Raw genomic sequence first — 20646 nt, forward strand, 5'->3', positions numbered from 1 at the left:
GTGAAAGGTACAATAACAATGTAGCATATAAATGAGTCTCTACAGGTGTTTCATTAGACTCATTTACATGCTACATTGTTATTGGATCTTTCTCATCATGTGTCTTCACTAGTGTTGAGCATTCCGATACCGCAAGTATCGGGTATCGGCCGATACTTGCTGTATCGGAATTCCGATACCGACTTCCGATATTTTTTCAATATCGGAATTCGGCATCGGAATCGGAAGTTCAGTTGATTGACGGCCTGACGTCATCATGATGCGCGGTGTGTGCGCATCATGATGCGCCGTCATTTCGGGCCTTCCGGGGGTCTCTGCCGGCCTGCCGGGGGGCTGTGCCGGCCTGCCGGGGGGCTGTGTGGACTGCCCGGGGTCTCTGCCGGCCTGCCGGGGGGCTGTGCCGGCCTGCCGGTGGTCTGTGCACCCTGTGGGGGTCTGTACCGGCCTGCCGGGGGGCTGTGCCGGCCTGCCGGGGGGCTGTGCTGATGTCCGGGGGTCTGTGCAAGCATCGTCCGATGGGACTACAGGTCCCATCGGGCGATGCCTGCTACCATGACAGTGATTGACACATTAGCCAATGATGGGACAGTAGTAGTCCCATCATCCGGCTAATGTGTTAAATGTTAAAAAAAAAAAAAAAAAAATACTACATACATACTACATGCATGCTACATACATACTACATGCTACATACATACTACATATATACTACATACATACTACATACATGCTACATACATACTACATGCATGCTACATACATACTACATGCTACATACATACTACATGCATGCTACATACATACTACATATATACTACATACATACTACATACATGCTACATACATACTGCATGCTACATACATACTACATACATACTACATACATACTACATGCATGCTACATACATACTACATGCATGCTACATACATACTACATGCTACATACATACTACATATATACTACATACATACTACATACATGCTACATACATACTGCATGCTACATACATACTACATGCATGCTACATACATACTACATGCATGCTACATACATACTACATACATACTACATGCATGCTACATGCATGCTACATACATACTACATGCTACATACATACCACATACATACTACATACATACTACATACTACATATATACTACATGCATGCTACATACATACTACATGCTACATACATACCACATACATACTACATACATACTACATACTACATATATACTACATGCATGCTACATACATACTACATGCATGCTACATACATACTACATATATACTACATGCATGCTACATACATACTACATGCTACATACATACTACATATATACTACATGCATGCTACATACATACTGCATGCTACATGCATGCTACATACATACTACATACATACTACATGCTACATACATACCACATATATACTACATACATACAATACATTCATACAATACATACATAGACATACAGTACATATAACATAGAGTAACATACTTACCAATACTTGTCACATTGTTCCCCGAAGCCATTGTCTTTCCGGAATAAATATTAACATAACAAACCACAAAAATACTCACCCACGATCCGAAGCAGTCCACGAGTGTGTCCCACGACGATCTTGGGTAGAGAACTGCAGCATCAGATGATGCTGCCGTTCTCTACGGGCTGCAGGAATCCAATGACGGAAGGTAGGTATCCTTCCGCACTGTATTCCTCCGCCACTTAAAAAAAAAAAAGTCCCTAGTCTCACTTTATGCCATTGCTGCGTGGGAATTTCCCACACAGCAATGGCATAAAGTGAGACTAGGGACTTTTTTTTTTTTTTAAGTGGCGGAGGAATACAGTGCGGAAGGATACCTACCTTCCGTCATTGGATTCCTGCAGCCCGTAGAGAACGGCAGCATCATCTGATGCTGCAGTTCTCTACCCAAGATCGTCGTGGGACACACTCGTGGACTGCTTCGGATCGTGGGTGAGTATTTTTGTGGTTTGTTATGTTAATATTTATTCCGGAAAGACAATGGCTTCGGGGAACAATGTGACAAGTATTGGTAAGTATGTTACTCTATGTTATATGTACTGTATGTCTATGTATGTATTGTATGAATGTATTGTATGTATGTAGTATATATGTGGTATGTATGTAGCATGTAGTATGTATGTAGTATGTATGTAGCATGCATGTAGCATGCAGTATGTATGTAGCATGCATGTAGTATATATGTAGTATGTATGTAGCATGTAGTATGTATGTAGTATGTATGTAGCATGCATGTAGCATGCAGTATGTATGTAGCATGCATGTAGTATATATGTAGTATGTATGTAGCATGTAGTATGTATGTAGCATGCATGTAGTATGTATGTAGCATGCATGTAGTATGTATATGGTATGTATGTAGCATGTAGTATGTATGTAGCATGCATGTAGTATATATGTGTTATGTATGTGGTATGTATGTAGCATGCATGTAGCATGCATGTAGTATGTATGTAGTATGTATGTAGTATATATGTAGTATGTATGTAGCATGTAGTATATATGTAGTATGTATGTAGCATGCATGTAGCATGCAGTATGTATGTAGCATGCATGTAGTATATATGTAGTATGTATGTAGCATGTAGTATGTAGCATGCATGTAGTATGTATGTAGTATATATGTGGTATGTATGTAGCATGCAGTATGTATGTAGCATGCATGTAGTATATATGTAGTATGTATGTTGCATGTAGTATGAATGTAGCATGTATGTAGTATGTAGTATGAATGTAGCATGTATGTAGTATGCATGTTGTATGTATGTAGCATGTAATTTTTTTTTTTTTTTTTTACATTTAACACATTAGCCGGATGATGGGACTACTACTGTCCCATCATTGGCTAATGTGTCAATCACTGTCATGGTAGCAGGCATCGCCCGATGGGACTTGTAGTCCCATCGGACGATGCCTGCACAGACCCCCGGAGCCTGCACAGACCACCGGCAGGCCGGCACAGCCCCCCGGCAGGCCGGCACAGCCCCCCGGAGCCTGCACAGCCCCCCGGCAGGCCGGCACAGCCCCCCGGCAGGCCGGCACAGCCCCCCGGAGCCTGCACAGACCACCGGCAGGCCGGCACAGACCACCGGAGCCTGCACAGACCCCCTGGCAGGCCGGCACAGCCCCCCGAAAGGCCCGTACAGACCCCAGAGAGGCTGTACAAGGGCAGGAAAGGGTTTTTCTTATTCCGATACCGGAAGTCCCATAGACTTGAATGGGACTTCCGGTATCGGAATCGGCGATACCGATACTTTTTTTAAAGATCGGCCGATACCATCCGATACGATACTTTGAAGTATCGGACGGTATCGCTCAACTCTAGTCTTCACATGTTTTATACACTGCTCAAAAAAATAAAGGGAACACTAAAATACCACATCCTAGATCTCTCTAAATGAAATATTCCAGTTGCAGATTTTTATTCATTGCATAGTGGAATGTGTTCAGAACAATAAAACATAACAATTATCAATGTAAATCAAAATGAATATCCCATGGAGGTCTGGATTTGGAATGATACTCAAAATCAAAGTGGAAAATCAAATTACAGGCTGATCCAACTTGAATGGAAATGCCTCATGACATGGAAAAGATGCTCAGTATTGTGTGTGGCCTCCACGTGCCGGTATGACCTCCCTACTGTGCAATGCCTGGGCATGCTCCTGATGAGGCGGCAGATGGTCTCCTGAGGGATCTCCTCCCAGATCTGGACTAAAGAATGCGCCAACTCCTGGACAGCCTGTGGTGCAACATGACGTTGGTGGATGGAGCGAGACATGATGTCCCAGATGTGCTCAATCAGATTCTGGTCTGAGGGACGGGCGGGCCAGTTCATAGCTTCAATGCCTTCATCTTGCAGGAACTGCTAACACACTCCAACCACATGAGGTCTGGCATTGTCTGGCATTAGGAGTAACCCAGGGCCAACCACACCAGCATATCGTCTCACAAGGGGTCTGAGGATCTCATCTCGGTACCTAATGCCAGTCAGGCTACCTGTGTGCCCCTCCAAAGAAATGCCACCCCACACCATTACTGACCCGCTGCCAAACCGGTCATGCTGAAGGATGTTGCAGGCAGCAGATCGCTTTCTACAGCGTCTCCAGACTGTCACATGTGCTCAGTGTGAATCTGCTTTCATCTATGAAGAGCACAGGGCGCCAGTGGTGAATTTGCCATTCCTCGTGTTCTGTGGCAAATGCCTAGCGTCCTGCACAGTGTTGGGCTGTGACCACAACCCTCATCTGTGGACGCCGGGCCCTCAGAACATCCTCATGGAGTCGGTTTCTAACCATTTGTGCAGACACATGCACTTTTGTGGCCTGCTAGAGGTCAATTTGCAGGGCTCTGGCAGTTCTTCTCAGGTTCTTCCTTGCACAAAGGTGGAGGTAGAGGTCCTGGTGCTGGGATGTTGCCCTCCCACGGCCCCCTCCACATCTCCTGGTGTACTGGCCTGTCTCCTGGTAGCGCCTCCAGCCTCGGACACTGCGCTGACAGACACAGCAAACCCTGCCACAGCTCGCAGTGATATGCCATCCTGGATGAACTGCACTACCTGAGCCACTTGTGTGGGTTGTAGAGTCCGTCTTATGCTACCACGAGTGTGAAAGCACAAACAACATTCAAAAGTGGCCAAAACATCAGCCAGAAAGCATTGGTACTGAGATGTGGTCTGTGGTCCCCACCTGCAGAAACACTCCTTTATTGAGGGTGTCTTGATAATTCCCAATAATTTCCATCTGTTGTCTATTCCATTTGCACCACAGTATGTGAAATTGTCAATCAGTGTTGCTTCCTAAGTGGACAGTTTGATTTCACAGAAGTTTCATTTACTTGGAGTTATAGTCTGTTTAAGTGTTCCCTTTATTTTTTTTGAGCAGTGTATATCCATTGCTTTAGCTTACACAATGTAACCATGAGTAAGGCTTTTATTACCTGAGACGCAATGATTTGGTTCAGCCACTGGATGATGAGAACACTTTCTACTTTTAGTCTAATAAATTGTGGATTTTACTTACCTCTTCATCACGGTCTCACTGGAATCTTCCTTCTTTGTGTTTTTTCCAAGCCAAATCCCAGGCTAATCTGTGTGACAACCAGCTGCATCAACTGAACTGCACACATGTTGAGCTGACTTTTCCTCTGCCTCATAACCCCCTTTTTTCATGAAAAAATGTCTGGCTCCTTTCCAAGATTGTAGGTAAACAACTTTGTTCCCTGATTTTTGACAAACAGCCAAGGTAAAGCAAGCAGCTGGTGACTGGTATTCTCAGGCTGGTAAGGGGCCATGGATATTGCCTCCTCAGCCTAAAATAGCAATTCTGGCAATTTTCCCACGTTTTTCCCACTTGCCCTGTGGCGGTGGCAAGTAGAGTTCATATTTGTTGGGTTGAGGTGACATCAAGCCTATGAGTTACTAATGGAGAGGTGTCTATAAGACGCCTATCCATTCCTAACCCAATAGTTGTATTGTCAGTAAAAAAGATCAAGAATAAAATCCTTTATTTGAAATAAAAATACAAACCATTTTACAAATTTATTTAAAAATAACAAACACAGTTATACTCACCTTACACCCATTCCATTGAAGCCCTGATCCCCTGTAAAAAAAACAGAAAATAATAAGCATCAACAATTCTCACCTAATGACCATTCCATTGAAGGCCTGGTCTCTAGTAGAAAAATAAAAAACAACAATATCCCTCACCTGTCTGACTTACTGTCCCATGCTGTAATCCATGTCTGCGAAAACTGGTTTTCTACTAGGATGGTGCCAAGATGTGACCATCCAGGCTGAAAACCACAGGAGAATGAGCTGCTGCGACCTCAGTGTCAGTGACTATTAGCGACATCATCAAGGTTACCACAGGTCACTGAGGTTGTGTTCCCCAGCTCACTTCAGTGTGAGCCGGACCGATGAACTGCAGTGACTGCAGTGAGATCACCGCTAGCACCGCGAGAAAGTCAGTTCAGCACTGAAGTCAATAGGTTCACCACAGTTCGCCGTAAGAAATTTCTCATGGTGAGTATTTTTGTTGTTTATTATTTTCTATTTTTTACAGGCGACCAGGGCTTCAATGGAAAGTGCATAAGGTGAGTATAACTGTGCTTTTTATTTTGAAATACATTTGTAAAACAGTGTGTATTTTTATTTTAAATAAATGATTTTATTTTGGGTGTTTTTTTACTGACAATATGACTATGGGGTTGGTAATGGAGAGTCATCTGATAGACACCACTCCATTGCTAACTGCTGGGTGTCATGATCCAGGTCCGAGTTTGTTTCTTGTTATTCTCTCCCTGGTCTGGTCATGTGGGGGTTAACTTTCTCTGTCTCATTTTGGGTTCTGTGGGGTTATTTCAGACTCCTGTGACCTGTAGACCAATGTCAGTGACAGTTCATGCTCCCAGGCTAGAGAAGCAGCTGACCCCTTCATACCATGTTTTTTCCTCTGCCCATTTACTCTGTTCCCGTGACTTCCCTTTCCTGCCACTCTACTTATATTAGTGTTCGCTCCCTGTGCTTGGAGCTCTTGGTATGTGACCCGGCTTTTCTTCTGACATTTTACTGTCTCACGTCTTAGTTATCTTTGCTCGTCTGGCTCTGACTTCTGGCTTGTATTTGACCTGGTGTATTGCTGTGACCTCTGGTACTTCTGTCCCAACTGTTTCTGACTTGACTCGTCTGAATACTCTTTCTCCACCTGGTTGCGCCTGGTGCTGCTGCCCAGTGGTGCTACACTGTGTGTGCAACCTCTTTTCCCTCACCAGCATCCCCTGGTAGAGGTTGCGCTATACTGCACTGCAGCAGCATTACACTGGGCTTATTATCACCTGAAAATACAAAGGTGACATTAACCCTACTTGTTACGGAAACAGGGCAAGAGAGAAGAGCAGGGTAAAGTGCCATAGTTTCTGGGTCTGCTGCGGGGTGCTATTTTTAGGCTGGGAGTGGCCAACATCTGGTGAGAATTTCATGTCATTAACACCTTCAGAAATATATTTACTTAGAAAATTGGTGACATGTTGAATACTTATTTGACCCACTCTGTATCAGTGTAATAAACATTTGACTTTACATAATGTAATCTCCCCTTCTTTAAAGACAAATGGGCGACCCCTGGAGATGGCGGTGGATGTTGCCTGTGGAACCGGACGTTACACGTTACCTCTTGCTTCCCATTTCAAAAAGGTCCTGGGGCTAGACATCAGTGAATCCCAAATAAGTGTGGCTAAACAAATGACCTTGGCAAAAAATGTGTCATACATGTGAGTGCTAAACTGAATTTCTAAATTCTTTTGGTATAATGAGAGGATTAGATGGCCTAAGTGACACTCGCAATCGTCTATCCCCTGTCTGTAGGGTCTCTCCGGCTGAGAAATTACCCGTTAAGAATGATTCTGTGGACCTGGTACATGTTGCAGTTGCAGCTCATTGGTTCAAATTAGACAAATTTCTCGATGAAACAATTCGGGTATTGAAGACAAGGGGATGCTTGGCTGTCCATGCTTTTGAACCAATCACTGAGTTTGAATACAAGAATTTGTCAGACGACCTGAATGCAGTGATGCCAGAGGTAAGTTAAGATGGGTTTATACCAACTGACTTGCAGTATTAAACAACCAGTTTTACCAATAAAATATCATTTAGCAACCTGTTTACACACAGGCAAACAGCTGTCATTTAGTTAAATCCACTCAAAGCAAATTTACAGTAATCCGTATTCGAGTAGAATTCAAATCCTCTCAAATAAATTCTCTCATCTCTAATCCTTACTGATGTAGATTGCATACATTGTAGGGAGAATCTATACTTATTGTAGGTATAAAAATCAAGCACTCCCCACTGATCTTTAAAATGATCTTTATTTGTGGTTTCAAATAGAGTTTATGGAGACAAAGTGGCTGCCAGTCATTTCGCGTGTGACTCAGAAGAAGCGTGACATACATGCGAAACGACTGTCAGACACTTTGCCTCAACAAGCCCTGTTTGGAACCTCAATTAAAGCTTACTTTAATGCGCAGTGGTGAACTCCCAATTTTTCTACCTACAATGTGAAATAGACTTTTTCCTGATGAGCACCATCGAGACAGGTTATTAGCAGCTGAATCTTGACAATTTTTTCCACTGCTTCTTAATGCACATAACGTGTATGGAAGCAGTTCCAGATACCTGTTTTTCTGCAATTAGTGAGACTCATATAGTAACATTACCAGAAAAATTGCTGTAACTTCTAAAATAATCGGTTGACCGTACTGACATATGGACTTGCACGTACTTTGGTTAATGAAAAGTGAGAGTGAAATGAACCTCAGTGAGAGCAATGAGAAACATCCTCACCCCGAGTGCTCTCATCTAGTCTCACTGCCAGTCGCTTCCACTACAAGACAAATTACTGACGTGCAGAAAGAAATGCAGTAAGTCTGTGTATGGTACTTGCACATCACTCCTGCCGAATTCCTTCTTCATTTGTTAACAATGTACAGATACAGTTTGGAGGTGCATGTTTTCATTGTGAAAATTAATTAGAAAGCTGAGTCATTAAAGAGGTGCCAAAATGAGTTTCTAAAGAAGTTTGGAGGTCGAAATCGACTGTCCAAACCATGTTTCAAAGCCTTGTTTGATGAAAGAGTACTCTCCAAGGAACTCTGGTCACTATGTTCCCCTGATTTAGCACCACTGTATCTTTTCCTTTGGGGCTTTTTTTAGAAGTTACAGAAATTTTTCCAGGTAAAGTAGCAAGTTAATCACCATGTATAATATAAATTTGCTGTTACCATTTACTGTCTCATCATGATATTTAGTTCCAAGGAAAAGGACTTTTATGGATTAAGCGTGCGCTGCCAGACCATCACTCCTCACAAGTAGTGTGCTTTATACATTTATTCCCAACGCGTTTCAAAGTTAACAACTTCTTCCTCAGGGGATGACATGACATGTCATCCCCTGAGGAAGAAGTTGTTAACTTTGAAACGCGTTGGTAATAAATGTATAAAGCACACTACTTGTGAGGAGTGATGGTCTGGCAGCGCCCGCTTAATCCATAATAGTCCTTTTCCTTGAATCTGATGATTTATGGCCACGGCGTGGTCATTTGGATGTGCAGCAAGCTGACCTTGTTCCTTTATGCCTGATACTCTCCTACATAGGGTGAGTATAACGAATTACTTACATACTTATTTTCTCGGGTAAGACCCTATTGCGCTCTTTTTCTTTCAGTTTCCACCATGATATTTAGTTAAAATACTGTAATTCTCTCTCTAAAATAGTGTGTAACAACCTCTTTGTTCTTACAGTGATTTAGGTGGGGAATAATTTGCATATATTCAAATACATCGGGGTACCATAAGAAAACATTATACACTGGGCCCGCCATCTATCCATATACTTCATGTGCGATGCCACTTTAAATTGCAATTTTTGCCATAGCACAGGCTAAACCTTTTATAATTGACGACTAATAGATAATTTGTTAATACATTTATAACAAATAGACTTACCGTAAGTGACATGTCATTAGATCCAAGGTGGGTTGACCTCTACCGTAGCCTTAAAAGCCTGTTGCCAAAGTTTTGGACCCATAAAGGTTTGTGGACATCTCATCCATGTTAAAGACATCAGTAACTTTTTTTCATGCTAATAGTTTTTTTTCCAAATATTTACAGGTCTGGGATACATTGTTCCAGCACGTTGATAATTCGACAGATGATATGCTTTGTCGGTACCAAAATTTACATGAAGCCATTCCACTGAAAGACAAGCAGCGGTAAGTTTTCACTTGTTTGTTTCACTTTTCTATGCATGCAAAAATTTTGTAAAAAAAAAAACTCTTCACTTTTTTTATAGGTCTAGCAAAATACTAATTCCTTCAGATGTAGTATTTTTTAATTCCAGAATTATTTTATTTATTTTGAAATAGTTTCAAATCATATTGTTAATTTAGTAAACCTGTTTTTCAAGTCTATAGACTTGAGAAGCATTTTCATTCAACTTTCCACTGAAAAGCTAAATATACTGTAACAATGGACGCACTATCGTACCTTGTGCTCGGAGAGCCCAGTGTACAAGTATAATGTGAATAAGGGTTACCTATAACCGACTAACTGAAAAAACCCTATTAAAATATAACTTTTATTAAGTACAAAAATAACAATATAAAATTGCACAGATGTCCTCTATTATAAAACCTAGTAAAAAACGGGCTATTGTACTTCTGGAAAGAGATAAGGTATAACAGTTAAACCAAATCTAACCAGCTAAATCTGCCAATCCAATCATATGGTCAGAAAAACCTGAATCCAAGCAGTTAAAAACTGCAAAATACTATTATAGCCCAAAAACCTCAAAAAACGGAAAAAAGGGAAATGGACATAAAGAGAATGCATAAAAATTGATAATACGTGCTACTATCTGATCACAATTTCACTCAGCCAATGTGAAGAAAAGAGTGACCTGGCCCTATACAAAATGACTGTCTGAACACCTACCTAGATGCGGAGGTTGGTACCCTAAGAAATACGAGAATGGCGCCCCCGCTCGTGCGATGGCTATCCCTAATCTCCTATATCAACCTATAAGATGACAGATTAGAAACAGAGGGCCAGATGGCCTTATCCATTTGCTTAGAATATCTTCATGAATGCAGTAAAGCAGATTTATACAATTATATATGGATGTGAGGAAAGGTAGAAAGTCCAGACAGTCTGAATAAACGCATAACACTCACATACAATAGAACCAGTTACATATAAATTTGTAGCAAATTATGCCCTTTCCCAAAACCACCATGTTATGTATATGAAGTATATATAAATTGTCTCAGCAAGTACCCAGATAAAGAACTGCCTATTATACACAATGATAGATCAATAGTAGGTAAACAAGAAAGGCTTATCTGATATCAAATTGTCAGAAATCATAAAAGCAATCAAAGACACCACTGAATATGCCAGATTTTCAAGTCTCAGTGTAAATTAGCAGGGGTACTACAGCCACTCCAGATATCAGATATATACAGTATCATACCCCTAGTTTGAAGCACCAGATACTGACAACAGGCCTCATCAATTGGATTGGTCTCCACTGCCAGACCGCTCTGACCAATATGCATCTCTCATGATGAACCCGCAGTAGGGGGAAACGCGTTGAGAGTGTGCGGACTATATCTGAGGAATGATGTTATCATGGACCTTATGACTATCATTATGAAGGAGTATATATTCACAGATAAGTACTGGTTTTTTGCATGAATGGGCTTATTGTTGTCAGTATCTGGTGATTCAAACTAGGGGTGTGGTATATATCTGATATCTGCAGTGGCTGTAGTACCCCTGCTAATTTACACTGAGACGTGAAATTCTGGCATATTCAGTGGTGTCTTTGATTGCTTTTATGATTTCTGACAATTTGATATCAGATAAGCCTTTCTTGTTTACCTACTATTGATCTATCATTGTGTTTAATGGGCAGTTCTTTATCTGGGTACTTGCTATGACAATTTAAATATACTTCATATACATAACATGGTGGTTTTGGGAAAGGGCATAATTTGCTACAAATTTATATGTAACTGGTTCTACTGTATGTGAGTGTTATGCATCTATTCAGACTGTCTGGACTTTCTACCTTTCCTCACATCCATATATGATTGTATAAATCTGCTTTACTGCATTCATGAAGATATTCTAAGAAAATGGATACAGGCCATCTGGCCCTCTGTTTCTAATCTGTCATCTTATAGGTTGATATAAGAGATTAGGGATAGCCATCGCACGAGCGGGGGCGCCATTCTCGTATTTCTAAGGGTGCCAACCTCCGCACCTAGGTAGGTGTTCAGACAGTCATTTTGTATAGGGCCAGGTCACTTTTTTCTTCACATTGGCTGAGTGAAATTGTGATCAGATGGTAGCACGTATTATCAATTTTTATACATTCTCTTTGTGTCCATTTCCCTTTTTTCCGTTTTTTGAGGTTTTTGGGCTATAATAGTATTTTGCAGTTTTTAACTGCTTGGATTCAAGTTTTTCTGACCATATGATTGGATTGGCAGATTTAGCTGGCTAGATTTGGTTTAATTGTTATACCTTATCTCTTTCCAGCAATACAATAGCCCATTTTTTACTAGGTTTTATAATAGGGGACATCTGTGCAATTTTATATTGTTATTTTTGTACTTAATAAAAGTTATATTTTAATAGGGTTTTTTTTCAGTTAGTCGGAGAGCCCAGTGCCATAAACAGAAAAGAGACAGACTGAAATTAGACCCCACAGATCATTTTCTATGCAGATTTTGCTGGAAATTAGCTTCTAAATTTGTATTTTGCTATGGACTTTCTACATATTTTAACCATTGCATTGCTGGAAGGAAATCAATGATAAAACCCTACACATTTTCATAATATAAGCATTTTTCTGCTATAAGTGGATGGGGGTTTTCACTTTTTTTACTGTATATTATAGTGAATTTTGAAGCAGAACCCACGAGAAAAATGTAAAAATAAAATGATACAAATTAAAGCAAAATTTGTCAGCATCTGCTCCGAGTAAGTAAGAGTGCTTTGTTATCAAATGCAAAAACATGTTTTGTTCTCACTATTGTTATTATTTTCCCATGATGATTAAAATATGCATTTTTTTCCCTTTGCCAGATAACTTATCACATTTTTCTCTTATAGTATCACAGATATACCTGCCAAAGTTCAACTGACTATTCCAGAGATGATTGGATTCACTCAGTCAAGTTATATGTTTCAGCAATTAAAAGAAAAAGACGCGAAAAGAGCAGATCAGTTTATAATGCGCATTAATAAAAGGTATAATATAAATACATAATTTCATAGCATTATTTTGGTTATTACATTTCATACATTGCCATTACATGTCTCATATTTTCTTGCAGGGGGCACTGCTACCCTGCCATTTTTTTTCCTTCTAGAAAGGGAGCGGTGTGCTCCTGATGATTGACAATTCTGACTATTGGCATGTTATGAGCTGCTCCGCTGAACTGCGTTCTTTTTGATGTTGCTAGCAGAGGCAAAGGGAAATTAAGCTGGCCAAATCCAGTGATCCGTCCAGGTTCAGAACGGTATTTTTTAGCTGAAACGCGAACATGCTTACAAGAGCGGCCTCTATCTAGGAAATCAGCCATTGCATAGGTGTCCAGTAACCTAGGAAATAAGCTGTAAAATGGGACTGTAGCCAACCTCCCTGGATGTGGCCGCAGGAGGAAAATTGATGACAAATCAAAGAGACGAATAATACGAATGGTAACAAAAGAGCCCAGAAAAACTTCTAAGCAGATTAAAGGTGAACTTCAAGCTCAAGGAACTTCAGTGTCAGATTGCACCATCCGTCGTTGTATGAGCCAAAGTGGACTTCATGGGAGATGACCAAGGAGGACATCATTGTTGAAAAAAAATCATAAAAAAGACAGATTGGAATTTGCCAAACTACATGTTGACAAGCCACAAAGCTTCTGGGAGAATGTCCTATGGACAAATAAGACAAAAATGGAACTTTTTGGCAAGGCACATCAGCTCTATGTTCATAAAAGAAAAATGAAGGACATCAAGAAAAGAACACTGTCCCTACTGTGTAACATGGAGGAGGCTCTGTTATGTTCTGGGGCTGCTTTGCTGCATCTGGCACAGGGTGTCAAGAATCTGTGCAGGGTACAATGAAATATGAAGACTATCAAGGGATTCTGGAGAAAAATGTGCTGCCCACTGTCAGAAAGCTTGGTCTCTGTCGCAGGTCATGGGATTTGCAACAGGATAATGATCCAAAACACACAACTAAAAACATCCACGAATGGCTAAGAGGAAAACATTGGACTATTCTGAAGTTGCCTTCTATGAGCCCTAACCTAAATCCTATTGAGCATCTTTGGAAAGAGCTGAAACATGCCATCTGGAAAAGGCAACCTTCAAACACAAGACAACTAGAGCAGTTAGCTCTTGTGGAGTGGGCCAAAATACCTGTTGAGGTTTGAAGAAGTCTCATTGACAGTTACAGGAATTGTTTGATTGCTTTGATTGCCTCAAAAGGTTGTGCAACAAAGTATTAAGTTAAGGCTACCATCATTTCTGTCCAAACCTTTTTCATGAGTTTTATTTAAAAAAAAAAAAATTCTGTGGAAACATGGTTGAAAAGCAATGTCTGACTTTTATTTGTTTATTTTCATAGATTTTTTTAATTTATTATTACTTTTGTCAGATTGAAGTTATTTCTGTGACCATTGTGGGTTTTTCTGTCATGAAATGAGGGGTACCAACAATTTTGACCATGTGTGTAAAAAGTAAATTGTAGATAAGCTTGTTTTTACAAGCACATTGCAATTTTAACCATTTTCAGACATAAGATAGTCCTTTAATATAAACTACCAGCCTGTAAGTTCTTAGTTCCAAAAGCATAAAGCCTACAAATCCCTGGATAATGCCTTTAATGAAGAATTAATGGGGAATAGGCCATCAATATGAGATTGATGGGGGTCAAACACCAGGCACCTTTTGACCTGATATCTGCTCCAGCAACAGAAATGTAATGTATGGCATGGAGTACTAAAACTCTGTGCACTGTTTAGTGGCTGCTGTCAAGAAATGCAGCTTATCTCCCATTCATGTTTATGTCAGTCCCCTTCTATCCCAGTATACATTTTGCTGTGATGGTGTCATGCTCACCTGTTGTAGCTGTCAGGAGTGGCGTGACAGGCGAGCGTCAGCGGGCCCTGAAGATGCTGAGACTCCAGAGGAAGGTAACTCTTGGTGGCCGGGCAGGGGCGCAGTATCTGAGATCAGGAAAACGGTCACAGGACCTGCGGGAGGGGAGGAGCGATGGAGAGGCACTCAGTACCCACAGGACCTTCCACTATGTGACCGCTTGTCAGAGGAGGGGGCGGGGCTTACCCCTGGGATGCAGCGGTGACAGGCAGGAGACTAAGACACACAGGGGCTGAGCAGTGGCGATAGTCAGATAAAGCAGGGGGTCATACACAAATCTAGCAACGCAGTACAGACTTGGAATGGCAGAGGATCGTCAGGTGCAGCAGAGGGTCAGACACGGGTCGGGCAACGCAGTACAGAATCAGGATGATAGAGAGCAGTCAGGGGAAGCAGAGGGTCATACACGGGTCGAGCAGTACAGTACCAAATCAGGAACCAAGAGACGTAAACCAAGTCCAGAACAGATCATACACCAAACAACGTACGAGAATAGGCGAGAGGCACTAGCGATGCAGGGTCGGGCACACTCTGGTTAGGAGTATAAACGACAAGGAGGGGTGCTCACCTAAGGCTATAAAAACCCTCCCTGGCGTCAAAGAGAGGCTCTCCCTATTAACCCCTGCACTATCTGTCCAGAATTCTGAATAACTCATGACAGATGAATTCTTGTAGATTCAGTACGGAGAGTACTTCTGGGATCCTATCACGACCACAAGGGTCGGTCCAGCAGACGGCGCAGCAAACACCAACAACGGGATGGAAGAGGGGGTGGACGGCCCTAATAGTAGGTAACTAGGGATGGGCACCTCCTAACTCAGCCTGTGCCTAACCCTAAGCTCCCCTAATGCCCTATGCAGGTCCTTCCTCTCGCCGCCGTCACAAACTTGGTCCATAGTTGTCACCTCACTAAACCCTGGCTAGTGTATTGGTCGGCAAGGACCCAAGCATCACCACTGCAGATGGTACAAACACAGGGAAAGTGACAAGCACGAGACAGACCAGGTAAGTCATCAGGCAACTTAGTTCCAGGCTCCGCTGCCAAGCTCCACACCGTAGAGAATATGGAAACAGGACCCCAAACTCCATAGAAGTAGCAGATTCAGCTCTTAAACCAGAGAGCAGCAACTCCAAGGATGGCATATATAGAAAACTATCACAAACAGTCAGCTGATACATTATGTGACTATTTAAAGGATGGTAGGAGTGGTCACCATCCACATCAGCTGACCAGCAACACAGCAGCTGCCAGCAAGGAAAACTGACAATAACCTTTGCTAACACAAAAGCAAAAAATGTTTAAATTAATGCAGAACCAGAGCTGTCACAAGTTCAAGAATGGATCGTGAGAGGTCCTCAATAGATATTATATAGAATCTGGGTTCTAGTACTAAACAATAGCAAGCAGAATTAATATTTAGGAAAATATTTCTTAGTTTAAAATTATGTGGCCAATTCATTAAAGGGAACCTGTCAGCAGGATTGTGCACTGTAACCTACACACAGTGTCAGGTCGGCGCTGTTATACTGGTTATAAAGATACCTTGGTTGATGAAATCCATCTTGAGGTTGTTGTTTAATCTTTATTTTCAGTTTTGAGTTAATGATATGCTCGTGCTCCAGGGCGGCCTGTGGGGTCTTCATTTGGTGCTCTGATTAGGTATTCACTTTTATGGCTTCTGACAGGTCATTGATCCCTCACTGACCTGCCCCCCTAGTCTACACAATGAATATTATATATATTTAAAAGAAAAAAAATCACCTTCGGAAGGCAGGCGCCGGCGGCGGTGCCAAGACTGCAGCATGATTGCATCTATGCGTAGTTAATTGTTTTTGCTCGTATACATAAATTTTAAAAAAAAGCCTGATAATGGACGTCCCTACGCAGTAGCAGTCATCGGCAATTCAATAGCTGCTACTGTGCAGGTGTTGACGGCACCATCTTGCTAGAGATAAAAAAAATTGCCTCTTCCAAGACTGCACAGCTGGAGCCTGCGCAGTAGCATCTATCAGATGGCCAATAGATGCTACTGCGCAGGAGCAGCCAGCGCCATCTTAGTGGAGAAAACTTTTCTTTTTCTCTAGCAAGATGGCGCCGCTGGCGCCTGTACAGTAGCAGCTATTATCCTTTCAGGCTAATTACATACATGTTTTACTGCCCTATGGTATGTATTCATGCACTCATATGCACATGTATTGTTCTAGTACTCACCCAGTGATTCAGTTTTTAATTACGTTTTTATTGTGTATAATCATTTCCTTTTTATTGTAATGTGCGGGCACCTATTTGTATATGGTGCTATCCTATACCTCTCTTATCAATAAAGGCATTTTATCTTCACATCAATTGTCCCACATTTTCCCTTGATCATGTTCGGTGCTTCTTCCTTCGGTTCTCAGTTATGGTATTTGTATTTGTAAGCTTTACTCATGAGTCTTTATAGTCCTCTACCCTAGTGTTTATGTATACACACAATATGTTAGCTGGTGGTCAGTAGGAGTTTGTAATATAATTTAATCTTCTGAACTTGTACTATTTACCCTATGCAACACTATGGTGGTTTCCTTTGTGTAATTTTCAGAATTTTTATACCATATTTTTATTATTACTCATAAATAATAATTAGATAAATTTATACATACTTTCACTGTCCAAATTATTTTTTGATTTAGCCTCTTTAGTCATGTAGCTCACTCCAGAAATATACTGTAGTCCCGGACCAGAGTACATTTCTAGTGGCAGCGCTCACCAATTAATAGATGCACCTAATTCATTAAGTGGCATGCATTTCTTAAAGACTCCTGGGAGTCAATTTATTAAGACTAGTTGTAATGTACTGTAAGGCATGATTTTGTTGTAACCTTCCAGAATCCTCCATTCTAGGAGAAAATCTCCTTGTCACACAGCTGCAGCCCCCCTCCTTTTGTTTCTCCCTCCTTATTCACTTACAGCTCTCTGACCGCATTTGGTAACAGGACACCGTCCATTTCCTGTTGTAGAAAGGAATGTTGATTAGTTAAGGGACAGCATTTCTTTGTCTGAGACATGCGGCTCAAATAAAACAATGACAGATATTAAAGAAGCTCTAGCGTGCACTTCCCTCGCGGCAGAGATATAATAATTACATTTCTGCGAAGGGCACGAAACCAACTTTCCAATCCCTAATTCTCACAGCTCTAACCCCTCTAGAAACTGAGATATGGATTGCTCCAAAATGGAGTGTCTTAATTATGGCATGTTTGATGTTGTTTTATTGGATTCGATAAATTGAGAAAAATGAGACCATCGGTGTGCTTATACGAGCTTCCCTCGTTAAGATATGGTTATTATAAGTTTCTTAGTTAAATGGCAACTTGGAGAAAGGGGGGCTGAACTTCCCCAGACTGCCCCTTTCGTGATGTAACCGACCCTAGGCTATAAGGTACCCCTCCCTTACAATTCCTCAGATGAAGCTGCAGATGCCATGCTAGAAAGGCCTGCAGATGTCCGGGGATGTGTGATTAGCTGCACCTCCCCCGAGCCACATGGGTTGTCTAAAGAACCATAAGCAACTGTAAGTGTCATTTCGGTTTTCATCCCTGTTATTTTTATATATTTGCATTGTACATATTTACTCAACTTTGTAACAACTTTTATCTGTGTAATCACTGCCCACATTTTGGGAATAAATGATAAAATTATCAGTCTGTCTTCATGCTCTAAGAAACGAACTTTGCGCCTTTTTTTAGATAATCGCTACTAATTTGGGGGTTTGCCACAGACCCTCTTAATTAACTCGTTGATTAAGTGAATCGTGGCTGGTGGCAGCGTGGTGTGTTCGGTTGGTTGGGCTAGTTGGCAGTACGGAAGGGTCTTAGATGCTGAATGAGTGGCCGTGGCCAAAGCATCGATAATTCCCTCACTGCAGTAGTCTAATTGCCTGTGCACAACAAGCAGCCCATCCGGCGACTAATTATCCTAGGTGCAGTTCCCTGACTGACCTGAGGGTAATGGGGGTGCCGGAGAGCTGCGAGTTCCAAAGTGGAACTGAGAAAGTGGGATATCCATAAATCCCCGCAGTTCTTGGAAGGTTGTTAGCAGTGGTGGGGGCATCCAAAATAACCCCCCCTGCGGTAAATTGTTAGAGCGAGATTAGCTTGCTGTATATTTTTGTCACATGGTACCAGTGGCGGGATAACTAAGATAAGCCCCCACTGTGCCTGTGATAGCCATGTGCCGGCAGTGCGTCGCATCCCTCCATCCGCTGACATACCCGTGTCAGTGGTGGGATCGTGACATATTGGTGGCACAGGGTGTGCTTTCGTCACACTAGTGTATGCAAAAAAAATAAAATTAGAAATGTCATGTTAAAGAGGGGAATTTAGCGATTTGTTATGGACTCAATCATACTTAGGAACCACCCTCCTCCTTAAAACCCCAGCATCAGTTCTGTACACACGCCAAATTATAAAGATGCTTTTAGTAATGGTTTACGGCATATCACAGTATGAAGTTTACTAAGCACACATGTCATGTAAAGTATTTTTCACATTTCTATGATGTTACTGAATGTACCTTATCATTACAGATTCCGAGATATACTTGGAGAAGAGGCTGATACTGTCAGAATGAACGTTCATATGAAACACTACTGTGTTTTTGCTTGCAAGCATTAACGTGGAGACCTGTTAACCCACCCACCTGACGAATCAACTGTGAAATGCATCATTAAACCCTATATTATACTATACAGAATATTATGCATTCAATATATTTTGTTATACCGTATATACAATGTAGGCTGTGATACATAATTCCTCTATGTCCATTTGCATATGGTCATAATTGTTGACTGACTGCTTTTATGATATATACTTTACCTAATTATTATATTTGCCATATATATACATCTGTGTGTGTCGCCCCATAGCTGTGAATTCAGTGTTGTTCCTACAGTGGCTCACCTGCCAATTTGTTTGTGTGTTTGTAATTTTGAATTTTATTACATGACTTTATTATATGTATAAAATTCATTAACTTTTAATTATCCCTGCCCTATCACATTTTTTATTTTTGTTATTGCCATGGTTTTAAACATAGCAAGCATTTTTTTTTTATTCTTGACCATATTCCTTCATAAAGACATGGTAGGAATAGATTAGCTAGATTGAAAAAAGTCAAATGGAATTATCAATTAAACATCTAACTGTTACTGGTCTGTTCACCTGAAAGGCAAACTATTTAAGGACACTTTTAATATCACTGTAGTGAAATATGTATTTGTATGGATGTATGACCAGCAGTAACTTAGCATTTGTTCTAGGCTGCAGCTCTTCACAAAGGTCATGACCTATGTTATCCTGAGAAAAAGACAGTTTTCCTGGTCCCTGGACACACAGGGGACCTTCCTGAGAACACATACAGAATTGGAAACATTTCACACCTCCTGGTGTCTTTGATGGGAAGATGCCAAATTGCAGCTGACACTATCTATTTACTATGAGAAAGAAAAGTATACAAACAGCGTACAGAGAAAAATAGTCCAGTCACAAGCCAGGAATTATAATATTAACCTAAGAGGCTGGTCTAGAAATTTGATCTCCAGGTTAAATCTATACATTACATAAAGAGGCGGTGTCGGAGCCCAGGGAAAATCAGGTAGTAGGCTGAGGCCTACTTGGAGCCAGGTGTAAATCTGAGGTTGTTTGACTGTGGAGGGAGCAGGACACTTTGCCATACACACAGCAGGGGATCAGCTGACGTTGCCAAACCCCACTTACACATGAGCAAGTGTTTTGTCTGTGCGTACAGCACTTCTGAGCACCAACTGGCGGTGTCGGAGCCCAGGGAAAATCAGGTAGTAGGCTGAGGCCTACTTGGTGGCAGTTTTCAATT

At 41.3% G+C, this 20646-nt stretch overlaps 1 protein-coding gene across 1 annotated transcript in view; it reads left to right on the forward strand.

The window, feature by feature from the left end:
- Positions 1 to 19798, forward strand: part of LOC141056742 (uncharacterized) — a 44787-nt gene extending 24989 nt beyond the window's left edge. Inside the window, exons 2-6 of the mRNA XM_073553193.1 lie at positions 7159 to 7322; positions 7417 to 7630; positions 9720 to 9820; positions 12729 to 12866; positions 19340 to 19798. Of these exons, the coding sequence (XP_073409294.1) occupies positions 7159 to 7322; positions 7417 to 7630; positions 9720 to 9820; positions 12729 to 12866; positions 19340 to 19427 (705 nt within the window). The 3' untranslated portion in view covers positions 19428 to 19798. The remainder of the gene's footprint in view (positions 1 to 7158; positions 7323 to 7416; positions 7631 to 9719; positions 9821 to 12728; positions 12867 to 19339) is intronic.
- The last annotated feature ends 848 nt before the right edge of the window (positions 19799 to 20646 follow it).

The sequence above is a fragment of the Dendrobates tinctorius genome, unplaced genomic scaffold, assembly GCF_039654945.1.
Source record: "Dendrobates tinctorius isolate UK_male_01 unplaced genomic scaffold, ASM3965494v1 ptg000199l, whole genome shotgun sequence".
Classification (NCBI taxonomy): domain Eukaryota; kingdom Metazoa; phylum Chordata; class Amphibia; order Anura; family Dendrobatidae; genus Dendrobates; species Dendrobates tinctorius.